Here is a 17913-nt window from a genome sequence, read left to right as displayed (position 1 = left end):
CACCCCACTCCCACCCAGAGAACAGAAGTACGAGGTGGCAAAGTGGACCATCCTGTCCCAGCCGAAGGGAGCCCAAGGAACGGCAGGGGTGCTGGCCAGGGACAGGGGCACCAGGACCCAAGGCCCACAGCTGATCTGTGAAGGAGAGGAACACACGCGTCCCAGAGTTAGTAATTCAGTACTTGGGGCCCATGGTCCAGTCCTTTATTACAGAGCAGGGGCTCCCAGACTAGGTCTCTGTCCATGACGGGTCCACCTGAGACTCCTTAGATGCCAGATGAGGGAGGAGTAGCTCGGGGTGGGGCGCCAGGGACCTCGACCGGCCTGATACAGGAGCAGCCCTAGACTCCGCCCACTCACGGGAGAGGGAGGGGAGTGAATCCCAGCTGGAGTCAAGAATCCTGAGCCCGGCACCATGGGTGAGCCCTGGTTCAGGCTGGAAATGATCCAGTTTCCAGAGGTGGTCGGGTCCTCGACCAGCCCGCCACCGCCCCGAGGGTCTGAATACGTGGGAGGAGAGGAGTGAGGCGAGCTGGGCTGGAGAAAAGGGTGGAAGCAGAAGGAAGGCCTGCGCTGAGGAAAAAGCGTGGTTTGGCTGCGGGAGCGTGGTCCAGGTGCCGCAGCAGGTGTCGCCTCCGCGGTGTGCGCTGCCGACCCCGGGGGGAGTGGTCAGGCCCCAGGCCAGGGTCAGGGCGCAGGGTGCGCTGCCAGGTGGCGCTCCAGCAGCGCGCGGTGCGAGAAGACCTTGCCGCAGGCAGGGCAGGGCGCGCGCTCTGGCCGGTGGGTGCGCATGTGCACGTTGAGCGAGCTCTTCTGCGTGAAGCGCTTGGCGCAAACGGCGCACTGGAAGGCGCGCACGCCCGTGTGCGTGACCATGTGCTTGAGCAGGTAGTCGCGCAGCGAGAAAGATCGCCAGCACACGGCGCACTGATGGGGCTTCTCCCCTGAGGGCGACAAAGGCAGGCAGCGCACTCAGGTCAGCTGGGAAGGGGCCCCGGGGTGCCTTTGTCAGGCAGGAACTCTACTCCTCACCCGGACCAACCTTCAACCAAGAATCCCCCCGCCCGGCAGGGACGGACCTCTCCCAGACCCTTAGGGTCAAACCTGTCTATCACTGCCTGTCAGTGTCCCACAACTCCAACAGGTAGAGAACCCCGCAGGTCTAGGACATCGTTCCCCATCGAGGCTGACCACTCAGGTCTACCCCACCTCCAGGGACCTCCCAGCCCCCAAACGCACAGCATCTGGCATAGCGTTGGGTGCTCCTCCCCCACCCCTACCACGCCCAGAGAGCATTCTGCTCTCTGGACGCTGGCCACCGTTCTGAGGACAGTCCGGCAAGGCCAGTATCTTTACACTGGGTGAGACCCAGGCATACCTGTCCCTTCTCTGCTGGCCGCCATAATGTCCCTGAGGTGAGAGTAGGATGCCCCCCTCACCTTGAATCAGAGAAGGGATGACAGGCTGTGTGTACCCCTAAGGTCTTCAAGTATTAACAAAAAAGCCTGTCTCCAATGATCAAGGGGCTCAGAGACCCACCCCGACTCACCCGAGTGGATGAACATGTGCTTGGTGTAGTTTTTCCGAGAGCTGAACGTCTTGCGGCAGTGACTGCACTCGTAGGCGGGCGGCTCGGCCCCCGGGGCGCGCGCAGTGGTTGTCGAGGGGGCCACGGTGGGAGCGGCCGGTGGGGCCGAGGCTTCCCCCAGAGGCGCGCTGGGAGCTGCGTCTGGCTGGAGCGAAGGGTAGAAGGCGGGCGGGGGCGCGGGGGTCGGCCCAGAGGGCGCGGGAGGGGTTTGCGCAGGCGTCCCGGGAGCGCCCAGATGAAAGGGGAAAAGCGCGACAGGCGGCCCAGGGGTCTTCACGCCAGGTGGACGGGGTACAGACAGGACGCAGTCGGGCGGGGCTGGGGTCTCGGTGGGACAGCCTTCAGGGGCGGTTTGGTCCCGGTCTTGCCAAGAGGAGACGTAGCTGTCGGGGAACACGTCCTCGGCCGCAGAAGTCCCCCGGAGGAAGTCCCTCCCGTCTCCGCCGTAATCAGAGAGGCCGGCGGGCGCAGGCGGCTCCTCGCGCGCTGCATCAGCGGCCGCGGGGAGGAAGCCCGCGGTGCAGTCGGGGAAAGAAGGGGGCGCCTGGCCCTCACCCAAGCCGCCACCTTCGCCATCCTCGCCGTCGGTCTCGTCATCTGTCTCCTCGTCGTCGTCGTCACCGCCGTCGTCTGGGGCCGCGGTCAGAGCGGGGTCGGCATCTGAGCCCTCCGCCTTGGCAGAAGCGGGGGGCGCAGGCAGCTGCAGGCGCGCGGGCTGGCGTTGCTTGCGGCTGTGCGCGGCACCGGGGTGGCCTGGGGGGCGGGCGGCCAGCAAGTGGCGCAGGCGGTGGCGCAGCTGCGCGGGCGCGAGCGGCGGGGGCACTGGCGTTGGCAGGGGCGCGGGCACGGGGGTGCCCGAGGCAGGGGCGCGGGCGCGGGCGATTATCTGTGTGCATTCGTCGATCACCGTCTGGATGCGCAGCACCGACGCGGCTGTGAGCACCTGCAGCGCTTCACCCTGCGCCACCACTAGCGAGCCGCTGTAGAGGAACTCGACGAGCTGGCGCACCGTCTGCGCCGGCACCACAGGGGGCACGCGGATCTCTGAGTGGCCAAGCAGCAACTTGTCCTGGAAGAAGGGCGAGCCAGCGGCCAACACACAGCGATGTGCACGCAGTGAAGCCTCGCGGATGCGCACAGTCACGTCACAGAAGTGCCCACCCAGCCGCTGCCCGTTGAGGGTCTCAAGCAGAGAGCGGGAGAAGTTCTGCAGGTGAATGTGATGCACCGCCTCGGTCGCCGCCATCTGCACCGAACAAGGGGGTGTGAGTGAGGGGAAGTCAGACGGGGACCGCCCCCCTCTCTGCTTCAGCGTTCCCATCCCTTCAGCGGGACAGGGCCCAAGGGCGACCCACACCCCAGGCTCCAGGAGCCTCAGCCCTCTCCAACGCCCCTGGTCTCCTCGAAGTCCTGGTCACCAACACAGCAGGACGCCCCGCCCCCACTCCAGGACTTCTGCAGCCCCCTCTGCCTCCACAGCCCCCAGCACACCGCTAGGAGAGGGTTGGGGGTACCAAAGGTTTGCCCCCTCCCGTTCTTGCTTCCTGCCAGAAGTGGGGAGGACCAGGACTCCTGTCCCCTATCCTGCCCCACCCATTCACCCTTTCCCTAACTCCCAACATCCATAAGCCTTCCCCACGTCCCCTTCCCGTCGTCCTCCGAGGGGACAGCCCTGTGGAGAAGAGGGCAGAAACCCTTATCTAGAACAGGCTGCCAGGTCTCACCCACTCCCCACCCTGCTGGCTGTGGCTCCCACTGCTAGAAACTTCTTTCTGATCTCCCCTTGACACAGTCCTCAACCTTCGGAGCATCTAAGGCCCTGTGCAGACCCAGGTCTGCTGCCTCAAAACCTGGTTGTATTAACGAGTGTATACGGAGGTCTTTGCAGCGGGGAGGCTGGCACGACCTGCCTCTGGGGCTAAGCGATTGGGGGTGAGCATAGTCACAAAGAGCTGAGAGGCGGTTGGGCCTTAGCCTGGCAGGTGCCCTACTAGAGGAAGATACATGGTCTCTGGCAGACCCCAGCACAGCTGGTAGGAGATGCCTCCTGCAGCCTGGTGCTTCCTGGAATCTTGATGGAGCCTGTGGGGTGCAGGGTGTGAGTTTGCCATAGAAAGGGGGCCTGTGCACTGCACAGAGGGGTGTAATTGGTTGAGTGCAGCTGGAGCAACAGAGACCTCGAGATAGGCATGGCTGAGCAATCTGGAAGCTTCTTGTTAAACTGGGGCCTTGAAATCCCAGCACTACCCACCCTCAGGTACCGGAAAGGGGAGGGAGTACTGCCCCCCAGGAAACTCTAGGAATCTGAGAAGCTCTGCTGCTTCACCATCAAACAGGCACCATGCCTGCTAGGCCTGTTTCCCCTCTATCAGATAAGGCTGAGATACCTGGCTCACCTTGCACCGAGGCCACACACACCTCCAGTCAATCCAGACACAGGATATACCCTGAGACCCGCCCATTCTGCACCAGCCTGGCTCAGGTGGGGTCACAGCCCCAGAGTGAGGCCTCTCTTAACCCTCGGGGTCTACTGGGGACTCAGACTCACGCCCTCTGGCTCCTTATGCCCAAACCACCTTTCCTTTGCTGAGGTCATTCATGCTCCACATCTGACCCCTCAGACCACTTTGCACACCTTTACTGCCCCAATAACCTCCTCCCGGCCCCCCACCTCCTGGTCTATTCCCTACGCGACAGGCAGAGGGAGCCTGTTCAGACCTAACAGATCAGGACCCTCCTTAGCTCAGAGCTCCTCATGGCAGTTCCTTGAACAGGCCAAGTCTTTGCACGTGCCATTACCTCTACCCTTCACTGTCTTTATTCACCCAGCATCTAAAGAATTCCAAATCCGTGCCCGGGCGACGAGGGAAGAAACCTGCGCCTCAATCCGTGGGGACTGAACCCTTCCTCTTATGATCCTTACCCTCCCTGCTCCCCGGCAGGCTCCGATTACAGGGCAGGTGCAGCAGAGCCTTCTGGGCGCTTCGGAACAAAGGCCCACCTTGAGACGCTGCACCCAAGCATCCTCGCCACCACGCTTTGGCGCACACCATGCTCATTGCTGTGATCACCCTCTCCCGTTCTCTGCGCCATTGCTCATGCCTCACCCTGAGACCAGCGCCCTTCTCTGATCTGCTGCCGCTGTACCCGCTCCAGACCCAGCCGGCCTAGGTTTCCCGCCTCCGCGCCCTGCCCCAGTCCTGCAGCGCCCCCTCACGTATGCAGCGCGCGCTCCAAACCTAGCGCGGCCGCCCCTGCCCTGGCACGCCACAGCCTCCCCGCCGGCCCTGTGGCAGGGGGATGCCCGCCTGACCCCACCTCCGGCTCCTCCTCAGGCACCAGGCCGGGCAGTGGCCGCCTCCAGCTCACCACCTCCGGGGCTGCACTTCCGGGCCACAAGGCCCGCGGAACCAAAGTCCGCAGCCGCTGCGGCGCGGGGAAGTACTAGGTCAGTGCACGTTTCCGGTGTCTCCATGGAGATCAGCCGCCGCCGCCAGGACGTACTTCCGGCTCTCGTCTGGGAACCAAAGTCGCAGGAGCGAGGGTAGCCTGCGGCGTCGCCCTAGAGACGGGGCGGGGGCGGGGCCTGTGCTGTCACTCTTCGGGCCACGCCCCCTCACGTGTGCTGGGCGGGAATGAGGGTGAGAGGGCTCTCTGCGCTGAGGACCTGGGAGGGTCTCGGCAGGCTTGAACTCAGCCACATCCCGGAGTCGGTTTCCTCCTCGTAACCTGGGTGGGAGCAGCGGCAGGGCTCGCCCTGGTATCGGACTCCAGCCCGGTGTGGGGCCTGGGGGCTGCGAGTGGGATGCGGCCCGGCTCTGAGCTGCGTCCCAGGTAGAAGGTGGAGGCAGCTTGACTCGATGCCCCTACAGCAGGCCCACCTTCCCCAGGGCGAATAGTGAACAAGTAAACGTCCACTGAACGCCCTCCCTCTGCAGGCCCCACTCTGGGCCGGCACTCAGAAGAGAAAGGGAGTTGGGGCCGAGATGGATGGTACGTCTTCCAGGAGGGTGGTGCGTGGCCAGACTCCAAAGACCAGAAGGCACTTTAGGGGACAGAATCGTGGGAAGAGTTCTCTGGGCAGAGGAACAACCTTGGTCTGTTGGCTGTCCACCACACCCATGACCCAGGCCCCCTAAATGGTGAGGCTGCGGTGGTGGGCTTCCTGGGCCCACACATGGGGGCTGAAGGGTGGCAGGTGGGCCTGGACCTCAGTGGACCCCAGGCCTTTTGCAGCAGGCGTGGAATCTGGCGCGGAGGGGCCTGACTTCTCAGCTGCCAGTATAGGGACAAGGTCAGCGTGCTTGCTTCCCACCTTAGGTAGCTGCTGAGCCAGTGTGATGAAGGTTAGGAAAGGGAGGGGATATGCCGGTGGGGGGACCACTGTCCCCAGCGGCAGCCCGTTCCATGGCCCGTGCCCTGAGGAACCTCATTAAAATCCGAATCTCATGGCCTTATTGTCCTCGTCCAGAATCTGGGCCCCTCACCATGGCCTGCCCAGCTCACAGAGTCTCCTCCATCCAACCTCTCCTCCCCAGTTCCTATCACTGCTAATTCTTCTCTGGCTTTACAGGCCCCTTGCTGTGCCCACCTCGACCTGTGAGGCCAGGGGTTCAACTGTGTCCTTCACCTTGACAGACAGCTGCTGCCCAAACTGTGACCCAAACAGGAGTGGAGGTGCCAACAGCTGCTTCACCCTGCCCTGCACCTGATTCCATAGGACTCTAGGGCATTAGGTCAGAATTCTGAAAATGCCTCCTCCAACATTCTATGTTGTGAACAGTTACAGTACATGGCAGACATAATAAAGGTTACTAATCAGCCGACCTTAAAGGAGGAGATGGTCCTGCAGTGTTTGAGTGGGCCCAAGGGAACCATGAGGGTCCTTAGAGGCAGAAGCAGAAACAGACTTGGAGGAGGAGAAGGAGGCCAGGGCTTTGAAGGTGGGAGGCCCACGTGACAAGAAATATGGGGGGGGGTGGAGTCAAGAATCTGAGAAGGGCCCTGGGAGACAGCCAGCAAGAAAACAGGGACCTCAGTCCTACCCTGCATGGAACTGGGTTCTGCCAACAACCTGACTGAGATAGGAAGCCGGCTCTTCCCCAGAACTTCCAGATGAGAGCCCAGCCCTGCCCACAGCATCATGGCATCCTGTGTGACATCCAAGCAGAGTATGCTGCCCAGGTTTTTTCAGCCACAGAGTTTGTCGTAATGTGTTAAGTAGCAACAGAAAATGAACACAGCTGCCAGAGACTCAGGGCCTTCACACAGGAAATCTGATAAATACCTGCCGATTGCCTGTCTCTTGCTGAATGCTTTATTCCTGCCTTACCAGAGTGTATTAGGCACTGTGGTGGTCTCATCTCCCATCCTACAAGCAGAGGGACTCCCGCATAAGAGAGGGAACCAGCCATCCAGGTGTGGCTGAAACAGCATCAGGGCAAGTGGAAAGGCATATGTGAGGGCTGTAAGCAGGGAGGGTGGCCCTCCCTTGGGAGAGGCAGGTGAGAGAATTGTGGGCTGAGCTGCTGTCGGGGTGGAGGTGGAGACCACAGTCCCATCAGCGTGTTTAAAGGACCATGGGGACAGTGGCGGCCCACACAAGAGGCCCAGAAGACAGCAGTGGCTGCTCAGGCCTCAGTAGGGAAAGCCAGAAGGGGACAGATTCAGGGTAGGAAGGAGAGGGCAGAAAAGTTCTCAGCAGAAGAGGGTGAGAGGGAGGATCTGGCCAGGAAGGAGTGTGGGAGGCAGGAGGAAAATCCCAAACCTGACCCCTCTCAAGTGGCAAAGGGATTGGGAGCTGTGGCCTCCAGCATCACAAGCCTTGAGAAAAATATCTATTTCGCTTTTCTTTCCAAAGACCTTGTGCAGTGATTGCGGGGACATCTCAGGGAATAAATAGGGTGGCTGAGGACACAGGTTTAATCAGCTAGGGAGGGGCTGAAGTGGCCTGTGAATACTGAAAATGGCAGACCAGATCTGAGAGTCTTAGAGGCAGTGGGGGATGAGAAGGAGCAGGCGACACTGGCCAACCATCGAGGGAAGAACCCGTAAGCTCCTCCTAAGCCCACCAGGTGGAGAATACCAATCCACACACACACCGCTTATGTCAGGAGTCAGAGGGCTCAGCCTCTGCACCCAGGTCACCCAGGGTCCCAGCCCCTCTCTACCCTTCTTCTGTAGCAGCCACTGCCCACGGGTGAAGCCCAGTGTTCAGGTCTCAAGGCCAGCCCTAGTCTAGGTGGGTCTGGGCTGTGCCAGGTGTGTGATGCAGGGCTCAGACCCTGGCGCACACCTCCGTCTGCTGGGAGCATCCCTCAGCCCAGGGGCTGAACACTGAGTGCGGCCCCAGAGGGATGCCTTCCGGTCAAGGCAGATAGGGTGGAAGCAGGTACCTGTGGTCGGTCCTGAGAGGAAATGGGGAGCCCTCTGTGGTGGGGGAGCGGCATGGCAGGACCCCTATCACCCCAGAAAGCCCCTGGAGGCAGCAGGTTGGGGAGGGGGCGGGAGGGGAGCGCGGACCCAGGTCCCAGTGGAGCCCAAGGAGGCGGTAGGAACAACAGGTGGGACCCAGCCAGGTTCCTTCAGGACTTGCCAGAAAAACATCCAGACCGGCCTCAGGGACTGCCACTGGGTCAGGATGAGGAGTAAGTGCAACTTAGAGGGTTTCACTTGCTTTCATATGTAAAAGACAACCCCCCAGTAGCCTTATGGACCCAGGCCTGAGGAAACCACAGGGGAAGGAGGAAACCTGAACTGAAATAATCACCATTTTTGGGAGGGGGAGGCAATTAGGCTTAATTAATTAATTATTATTTCGTGGAATAATTTTAGGTATATTTCTTTATTTATTTAATGGAGTTACTGGAGAGTGAACCCAAGACCTCATGCTAAGTGCGCACTCCACCACTGAGCTATACGCTCCCCACTGAAATAATAATCTTAACAGAACTACCACCACTGTCACTTCAGGGTCCGTACACCCTAGTGTAGGCCTTTGGATTAATTTTCCAAAGGAAAAAAAAAGCAAGAAACACAGAAAACAATATAGCACACACTGGAGCACTTAACATTCCCAAATTAGCATATATTCTTTTGTCTTTTTTTGTCCTATTTTTAGTAGATCAAAAAAATTGTTTTTAATTAAAAAAAACTTTATTTTTCTAAAGTAAATCTTGTCGGGGGGCTGAGAATAGCTCTGGTAGAGTGCATGAGGTCCTGGGTTCAATCCCCAGTGCCTCCATTAAATAAATAAATAAATAAACAAACAAACAAACAAACCTAATTATCCCTTTTCCCCCTCAAAAAAAGACAAAAGGAAAGCTTGTAGGTGGAGGGAAAAGCCCCTGGAGGTGGCACACCTAGGCAGTTCTGTTCCTTCCAGACTCCTGCTCCATTCCCGGTTTAATGCACCCACTAAATAGGTTACAGTGTTTGTGGTAATCAGTGTTCCTCAGGTCCCTCCCATCTCATCTTTGCTCCTGGTGCCCTGGGGCTTGGAATTCCTGGCCCAGGGGCCCAGCACAGCCCTTCCTACCTCTTATCACCAACTCTGTCCTATAATTCCCCCATCTCATGTGCACATATGATCCAACCACTTTTAGTAAATTTGCCATTTTGTGTAACTCTTAGCATCTTCCTGTTCTAGAACATTTCTCCCATCCCCAGTGAGATCCCTGTGCCCATCCACTGTGAGTCCCTGGTCCCACCCTGTCCCGGCAACCACATATCTATTGTCACTATAGATTTGCCTTGCTGGATATTTCATATCGAAGAAATTGCACACTGTGAGGTCTCCATCACTTTGCCTCTGGCCACTGTGTCTGCTACCCAGATGTTGTGAATTTTGTCTAGTTGGATTGTTCATTTTTTTCCACTCAGGAGCTGTGCCCTTGACTTCTGGTCTGAAAGCACCTCCTTGCTGAGGTGGGAAACTGAGGCAGAACAGCCTAGCCTTGCTCTTGCAGGCTGTCTTCCTCTGGGTCCATGGTGGCTGATGTCCACCCTGACCTGTTTGTGTTTAAGACATTGATTAAGTCTTCCCTTAAACTTACGATGCATCTTTTATAAAACAAGGACGGTTTCCTAGTGGTCTGTCCTTGGAAGCTGCCTTGCTCTTTAGCATATCTGGTCCATGTCAAGCCACCATCTGTCCACAAATGGGCCCTGATGGCTGGTTTGTCTCTGCCCAGGACCCGTTGTTCAGGATGTCTCAGGTCCTTTGCTCCCTGTTGATCCAGAAGCCTCACTTCCCCTTTTAAAATTAAGGTGATAACCCTGGCGCTCCCCATCCCTGTTTCCCGCGAGGGGGCGGGGCGGTGTCCTCCTGCAAAAAAAAAAAAAAAAAAGGTAATTCACATAACACAAAAATTAACCATTTTAAAGTAAACAATCGGTGGATTTTAGTATACTCACAATATTGCATAACCACCACCTCCATCTAGTTTCAAAATCTTCCTTGCCCCAGTAATTCCTCATTTTCCCCTACCTCCAGTCCCTGGCAACAACTGATCTCTACTTTATGTCTCTATTAGTTTGCATATTCTGGAATTTCATATAAGTGAATTCATACAGTATGTGATGTTTTATGTCTCATTTCTTCACTTAGTATAATGTTTTCTAGGTTCATGTATGTTGTATCACATAAGAGTGCTTTGTTCCTTTTCCTGGCTAAGACTCCATTGTATGGAAATACGACATTTGTTTATTTATTCATCAGTTGGTAGACCTTGGGGTTGTTTCCACCTTTGGCTGTTGTGAATACTGCTGCTGTGAACAGTCCTGTACAAGGATTTGTTTGAATATCTTCTTCCAGTTCCTTTGGATATGTACCTAGGAGTTAATTGCTGGATCAAATAGTTAAATCTGTGTTTAGCCATTTGAGGAACTGCTGAACTTTTTTTCTAGGGTGGCTGCACTATTTTACATCCCCACCAGCAATGCGGGAGGGCTTCAGTTTCTGTACATCTCTGCCAACGCTTTTATTCTCTCTTTTTTTTTTTGAGTAAAGGTAGATTTATTTAGAGAGATACATACTTCATAGAGTGTAGGCTGTTTCAAAAGGCAAGAAAAAGGCCACAAGTTGTGGGGGTTGGGTGCTCAGGTTAAAGTAAAAGCAGGTACACACTCTATAGACAGAGTGTGGGATGTCTCCGAAGAGGAGGGAGCGAGAGGCGGCCTCTCTCTCTCTCTTAATAGCCATCCTAAGTGAATGTGAATCAGTATTTCATACTGATGACTAATGATGTGGAATGTCTTTTATGTGCTTGTTGTCCACATCACTTGTGTATCTTCTTTGGACCTCCCCTCCCCTATAACAGTTGTATTGAGGTATAATTTATATGCCATAAAAGACACCCATTGCAGGTACCCTTCAAAGAGTTTTAGTAAATTAATGTTCATCATTGTGTAGCCATCACCACACCATCACCACAATCCAGTTTCAGAACATTTCCTTCCACCTTAAAACTTCCTTTGTGTTGTCTGTGTTCATCTCTGCACCAGCCCCAGTGGCCACTGTTTCAGTGTCTGGCTGGAGGTTTATAGCCCCTCTGTGAGGACTGATGGAGGGCAGTGGACCCTGGTCCTGGCAGGACATGCCCCCTGCCAGGTGGACACTCTGGTTGCCTCTCTGTCTCCCTCCAACATCCCCTGTAGCTCCCGTAGATGGAAAGTTAGCTCTAAAGACTTCTTGGGCTTCAGGCCAAATATTGTTGGTGAGAACCCCTCAGAGCGGGGGTCAGGCGAGCACCATTGCATGCCATGCAGGATCTCAGCAGTGCTGACCCTAACAAGGGGGCAGTGACAGCCTGACTGTGCTTACTTCTGTGTCCCCATTGCTAGATGACCACATGACACCCCACCTTCCATTCGCCTCATAGTGTGTGCAGTAGAGAATCCTAGCCTGCTCAGGGATCCCATTATGGCTTGGGAAATGATGTTTTCTGAATTCTAGATTTAATTATCTTGGCCAGGACTGGGGCCATGTGTTCCCCTGAAATGCAATTCCCTTGGGGAAGGCAGAATCAGGGCTGAATTCTCAGAGTGAGGGGCTGCCTTAAAAGCAGCATGATATGGTGACAGATGAGCTTGTTTTTCTGACTTTTTCAGAAACGCTTAAGAACTCATGCGTAGGGTGGATTCATTTATGTCAGTCAATGGCAGTCATATTTTTTTCTGATGCTTGAGTTGTAGCATCAGGTGTGGCCTCTGTGTCCTTTTAACATGCTCCAGTCATTCTTAGAGACTGACTTTGTGGCATAATGAGGTGTTCCAGGCTCAGCTGGGCTTTCCCCTTTTGTCCTGGAATCCTTTCTCCCAGGCTACCTGGTTCCTCTCTGCAGGGAAAGGATGAAACTCTGAGCTCTGGATGTCTCCCGTCCTTTCCCTCCTGCTGTCCCTGGGGGCCAGAGATTAACTTGAGAAGGCAGAAGTTGGAAGGGATGAGGGTACCCACCAAGCCCAAGACTGGGTTGAACAGTGGGCCCTGGATAGCACCTTCTGTTCTCTGGGGATTGGTTTTCCCATCTGTGAAATGTGGACTGCAGGAGGCAGAAAGATGGTCCCTGAAGCTATGCACATCCTAATCCTTGAAACCTGGAAGTGTTGCCTTAATGGGAAAGAGGATCTTTGCAGTTGTGACTGTGGGTCTGGAAGTGGAGAAATGGGTGGGCTCTAAATGTAAATTCACGTGCATTCTAAGAGTGAGGCAGAGGAGATTGCCATCTGTCTTAGTTGCCTCTGGCTGTCATAGTAAAATACCATAGACTGGGTGGCTCAGACAACCGAAATTTACTTCTCACAATTCTGGTGACTCAGAGTCCAAGATCAAGGTGCTGGCAAGGTAGGTTTCATTCTGGGGCCCCTTCTCTTGGCATGTCGGAGGCTGCCATGTTGCTGTATGCTCATAGTACCTCTTCTTTGTGATCATAGCAAGCTCTCTGGCATCTGTTCTTAATAGGACTTTAGTCCTATTATGAGAGCTTCTCGCTCATGACCCCACCCAACCCTGATTACCTCCCAAAGGCTCCATTACCAAATACTATCACATTGGCAGAGCTTCAACAGAGGCATTTTTGGGTGGACACAGTTCAGTCCCTAGCACAACACAGAGGCAAAGGCAATATGGAGTTGGAACCACAGAATGAGTTGAAGACATTGGCCTTGAAGACGGACATCATGTGGCCACAAGCCTAGGAACCCTTTGAGCCAGCAGATTTCAGAATTCTGGCCAACAGAACTGTGCATTAAATTTTTGTTTTAAGCTACCAAGTTTGTGGTAATGTGTTACCGTAGCCACAGGAAACTAAGGGAGGAAAGATAGTTATTTTAAGGGGTGACTTTAGAGGCTCAAGTGCCTTCTCTGCCTGGCCTGCATCGATGCTTATCTTCTGCGTTCCACCTCCAAGCCATCTACTCCCTTCCTGGGAATCTGATCACGCCATCTGCTGGGGGACTCGGCGGCCAGTGCGTGGGCGGTGAAATAATTTATCAGAGACAAAGGAAAACTTAATAGATACGCTGCTACAGGCAACAGCGGCCACACAGATGAGGGGTGCCTGTGTGTGCACCGAGGGTCGGTTGCTGAGTTCTTTTATAAGGGAGGGTAAGCTTCAACTCCTTGTGCTTACGTGGCACCAGGCACAAAGGGGTTGTGCTGAAGGTTTCTAGAGGTTAGTTGATTCATTACCTATGGACTTAAGTTCCTTAAGGGAGAAGGTGTAGTTTATCTTTAGGAGCAGGTAGGCAGTCTGATAATGCTTGAGGAATTTTGGGAGGGGGTTTGTTAGGTCCTAACTCAGAGTTGTTAGTTTGGCTAAAATAATTACGTGTTGGGAGAGGAATGTTCTTTGGGTTTTCTGGTCTATGTCTTCACCAAGTGAGTGATTTGGGTACAGACAGCTATCTTGTTATTGTGGCCCCTTTGGCTCTCTCTGAGGCTTATTACTGGTCCTTGAACCCCATACCATCCTCTGCTAAAACCTTCTGTTAGCTCATCCCAAAGAAAAGTTGAGCCACATATATCTGGAGAGAACTCCAATTTGAAGAGTTACAGGCACCCCAGTGTTCACAGCAGCACTATTTACAATAGCCAAGACATGGAAGCAACCTAAATGTCCATGGACAGATGGCTGGATAAAGAAGATGTGGTGTATATTTATATACAATGGAATACTACTCAGCCATAACAAAGAATGAAATAATGCCATTTGCAGCAACATGGGTGGACCTAGAGATTATCATATTAAGTGAAGTTAAGTCAGGCAGAGAAAGAAACTATGGCTTGATATCACTTATATGTGGAATCTAAAAAAAAATGATACAAATGAACTTATTTACAAAACAGAAACAGACTCACAGACATAGAAAACAAACTTATGGTTACCAAAGGGGAAAGGCAGGAAGGATAAATTAGGAATTTGAGATTTTCAGATACTAACCACTATATATAAAATAGATAAACAACAAGGACCTACTGTATAGCACAGAGAACTACGTTCAATATCTTGTAATAACTTATAAATAACAGGAATATGAAAAATAATATGTATATATACATTTATGACCGAATTACTATGCTGTACACAAGAGACTAACAGAACATTGTAAATCAACTATACTTCAACAACAACAACAAAAGAAACAAGAAAAAAAGAAAAGCCCAGCCAAAAGCCATGTATGGTGTTGCTACAGCTGTGTTGGTAACAGCACAAGCAGGAGGGAAACCCAAGTGCAGTCAAGAGGAGAACAGGGAAATAAACTACAGCATATTTGTGGAATGGGGTCCTACACAGCAAGGGCATGGAAGGGGTCAAGGCCACACACAACCACACAGATGTGCACTGAGGGGAAGAAGTCAGACACTGACGTACAAACCCTGTGTGGTTCCACGTATGGACCATAAAGTTTGTCTGTGGTGGGAGAAGTCAGGACGGCCGCAGCTGGGAGGGGCACAAAAGGCGTCTCAGCCACAGACATTCCATTTTTCCCTCTGAGAGCTGGTTACTGAGGGTGCTCCCTGTAGGTACGATATGTATGCTTTTCTCGACATAGTAAAAGCCTCCATCAAAAGATTAAAAAGTTCATAGAAACAGAAGGCAGATTAGTAGTTTCCAGGGGCCAGTGGAACAGGGAGTGAGTGCTGATGGGTACAGGGTTTCCTTCTGGGGTGATGAAATTTCTGGAACAAGATGAGCACAACATGAATGTATGAAATGCTCCTGAACTTACACTTTAAAATAAGTAAAATGATGAATTTGAGGCTATGTAAATTTTAACACAATTAAACAAAAACTGACAGCCATCACCTTCAGGCATTTGTCCTTTGACACACTGACGGAGTGCCCCCTGGGGAGCAGGCCCTGGGCGAGGCATGGCAGTGCAGCAGTGACCACAAACAGCTTGGAGCGCATGTCCTGTGAGTCTCTCTAGATGAAGTGTAAAAGTAGAGAAGGAAGCAGCAAGAAAGAGAGGTGGGGAAGAATGTTCTGGGCAAGTGCAATGGCTGTGAGGTGGGAACCACACAGTTGGCCTATGTGGCTGGAGCTGAGTAGTGAGGTCAGAGGTCAGAGGGACAGATTCATCAAAATCTGATTTATTTTTTATTTTTAAATTTTTTCGTGTGTGAGGTAATTAGGTTTATTTATTTATTTACTTAATTATTAATGGAAGTGCTGGGAAGTGAACCTAGGACCTCGTGCATGCAAAGTACGCACTCTATCATGGAGTTATACCCTCCCCCCAATCTGATTTTTATGTGTGGGGTAAAATACACACAAAATTTCCATCTCAACTATTTGAAAGTATACAGTTCAGTGGCATTAAGTACATTCATGACATTGTGCGACTATTACAACTATCTAGTTCCTGGATGAAATCTTTGAAGATGCAGAGATTGGAGAGATGTAGTCACAAGACTTCCCCAGGAAGTGGCTTTGGGGGTGACAGTTGAAGGTGGGAGAGGGAGTCAGGTGCAAGCATGGAGTTTGGGGAGGGAAGAGAGAGTGAGGGTGGCTGTCTGCAGGGGGGCCCCCAAAAGGGGCAGTAGTTCGGCTGGCACCTCCTGCACATTGTTTCACCCCTTGTGCCCTGTCCACAGAGCCAGAATATAGACAGCGTCCATGGGTCTGGGATTGGCCACGGTGAGAAGCTGTAAAGGGTGGACAAGGAGCACAGGGGATGAGCCTATAAGGTGACACTGGCCTACTGAGGGGCAGAGCCAAGATGTACCCATGTCCTGCCATACACCTCTGGATAGGCTGGCTCCTCAGAGAGGGCCTCTGAGTGAGGGTTCTGCCCTGGCCCGGTCCTCCTGTATGCCCACCCTGGCTTGGCCAGTCGTAGGGTGTCTCCTTGTGCTCCCTGAGTTTGCCTGAGCCTGGTTTCCAGTTGACCTAGCCTCCATCAGTGCTGTTCTGAACAGTTGCTAGAGCCTAGCGAAGGGACTGTAACCAACCTATCTGCCCAGCAACCTCTAGACACCTCCCACCACTACTCCTGTCACTGCCTCCTGTGTGCCTGGTTTGCCTCAGGGCATTTGTTGTCTTTGCCTGAATTGTTCTTCCCCCAGGTGTTTGGTGGCAGCTGCTAGGGAAGTCCACTCCTACACTCTTTACAATCATTGGCTTATTTTGACTGTCTGGCCCCTGACACCCCATGTCTGCCCAAGAGGCAAGGGCAGGTATGGATCACCCCTACCCCGCACGACCCGGTAGTTTTGGGGCCCCTTGCAGGGTAGGTGTGGGGTCATGGAAAGTGCTCAGTAAATACTACTAAAGGATTCCACTCTTCACCCTGTGCAGAACCAGCCACCAACTTTCCTTTCCTGTTATTGGAGGAAGAAAGCTAGGGTCTGGGCCCTGGCCTTGGGGGAGTGGTTGGGAGGAGGCGGGCCAGCCGGTGGGGGCGTGGACTCGCGGGGACCCCGGTAGGCTGGGCGCTTAGGCAGCTGAAGGGGCGGGGCGAGGCGGGGCTCGGATTTGGGGGCCGCGCTGGAGCTGGAACAAAAGCAGGCGCGGAGACAAAGCCCTGCAGCCCCCCAAGGCCCTGCGGCGAACAAAAGCCCTAATCCGCCCGGCAGCCCCGGACACACTTCCACCACTGCCACCTCGCTTGGGCGCATGGGGAGCTGGGGTGGGGAAGGCTGCGTCCGGATAACTCCGAAGCTTTTAGGTGATCGAGCCTGCGAGAGGTGGAGCAGAGTCTTGGGGCCGGACGTGCCGACCCTCCAGGTTCTCTGGATCGTCTCAGAGCTGCCGCCCAGGCCTCATCCTGCACTGGAAACCCAGCCCTGCACAGGGGGCAGCTCCAAGTCACCCTTGCCTCGACTTTTCTCCGTGCCCAGTGACTTAAGACAGGATCGCCTCCCACAGGCCCCGATCTCATCTCCGACGGGATCCCCTCCCACAGACGCTGCTCCCACTTCAGACAGGGTCCCCTCTCACTGACCTTGCTTTCCCTTCAGTCAGGACCCCTCCTCAGACAGGACTCTTCTATCCCCTACAGTCCCTGCCCCACCCCCAGGATTCTCACAGACTCTGCTTCTCCTTCAGACAGGAGCCCTACAAAAAGGCCATGTTTCTTTTACAGAATTTTGCCTACAAACCTAGCTCCCCCATCTGACAGAACTCCCCCCAGTCTACTTCTTTCTGTCAGGAACACCCTCCCACCCCCGACACAGAGCCTGCTCCCCACGGAGGCTGGCTTTCCCTCACTACAGAACCTTCCTCCGCCCTCAGATGAATCTCCCCACACAGACCCAGCATCCTTCTCGGAAGAGATTCACCCACCCAGACCCTGCTTCCCCCCTCAGAATGCCCCATTTTTGAGGTTTAGCCCACCCACCTTGAAGGGCGTCAAAGTCAGCGCAGCTTCTGTGTAAAAAAGGGGGAGGGGGCGCTGGGGGGGGGCTAGGCGGGATTTCAGACTCGCTACTCTTGAGTCCCTTGGGATCTATTTGATTTAGTTAGGTTTCAGTGTTTCTCATCTTTAACAACAGAAACGTCAAAGCCCAAAAACCAGCCTCCCGACTCGGAAGGGCACTTCCTCTACGGTTGGGGACCCCTCGCTCCTCTCCCTAGGCCCAGAATCTCCAGTAGGTCTCGGCCCCGCCCCTCTTCCCAACACTAGCTGACGCAGCGGCTGGAGACCTCTCCAGGGGGCCAGAGGGGCGGGGATCGAGGAGGAGGCCGGGAGGGCCGACGCGCGTGCGCAGTAAGCGGCCTGGAGAAAGTGCTACAGTAACCGACACGCGCCCAGCGGGCGGACCAGCCTGCTGTGGCGACCAGACAGATGCCCCGCCCCTGCCGCACGACCGGCGCCGCGGC

At 54.4% G+C, this 17913-nt stretch overlaps 1 protein-coding gene and 2 long non-coding RNA genes across 4 annotated transcripts; 1 reads left to right on the top strand and 2 right to left on the bottom strand.

The window, feature by feature from the left end:
* Positions 1–187: 187 nt before the first annotated feature.
* ZBTB45 (zinc finger and BTB domain containing 45) lies at positions 188–4987 on the bottom strand. 2 transcript variants are annotated; one of them, XM_072966447.1, is made up of 3 exons: positions 4907–4987; positions 1550–2834; positions 188–944 (listed from the first exon to the last, which is right to left on the bottom strand). In XM_072966447.1, exons 2-3 carry the CDS (start codon positions 2832–2834, stop codon positions 688–690), a joined length of 1542 nt encoding a protein of 513 aa, XP_072822548.1. In that variant the 5' UTR covers positions 4907–4987; the 3' UTR covers positions 188–687. The 2 variants fall into 2 exon arrangements, with proteins under 2 accessions (XP_072822548.1, XP_072822549.1); XM_072966448.1 differs by lacking the exon at positions 4907–4987 and adding an exon at positions 4512–4760.
* On the top strand, positions 4778–6421 carry LOC140698004 (uncharacterized). The gene is made up of 2 exons (XR_012075356.1): positions 4778–5132; positions 6162–6421. It is a non-coding gene; the product is annotated as an uncharacterized lncRNA (long non-coding RNA).
* Positions 6422–8974: 2553 nt separating this feature from the next.
* On the bottom strand, positions 8975–17866 carry LOC140698010 (uncharacterized). The gene is made up of 2 exons (XR_012075363.1): positions 17432–17866; positions 8975–9914 (listed from the first exon to the last, which is right to left on the bottom strand). It is a non-coding gene; the product is annotated as an uncharacterized lncRNA (long non-coding RNA).
* Between the last annotated feature and the right edge of the window lie 47 nt (positions 17867–17913).

The sequence above is a fragment of the Vicugna pacos genome, chromosome 9 (assembly GCF_048564905.1).
Source record: "Vicugna pacos chromosome 9, VicPac4, whole genome shotgun sequence".
NCBI lineage: Eukaryota > Metazoa > Chordata > Mammalia > Artiodactyla > Camelidae > Vicugna > Vicugna pacos.
The sequence above is the reverse complement of the archived record's forward strand: the minus strand, read 5'-3'. Positions and strand labels throughout refer to the sequence as shown.

Bases quoted from the DNA above. Each gene is read 5' to 3' on its own strand.
- ZBTB45 (XM_072966447.1), bottom strand. From the start codon at position 2,834: ATGGCGGCGACCGAGGCGGTGCATCACATTCACCTGCAGAACTTCTCC. The intron at 945-1,549 runs GTGAGTCGGGGT...TGTCGCCCTCAG, and splicing joins GCACATGTTCATCCACTCGG to GGGAGAAGCCCCATCAGTGC.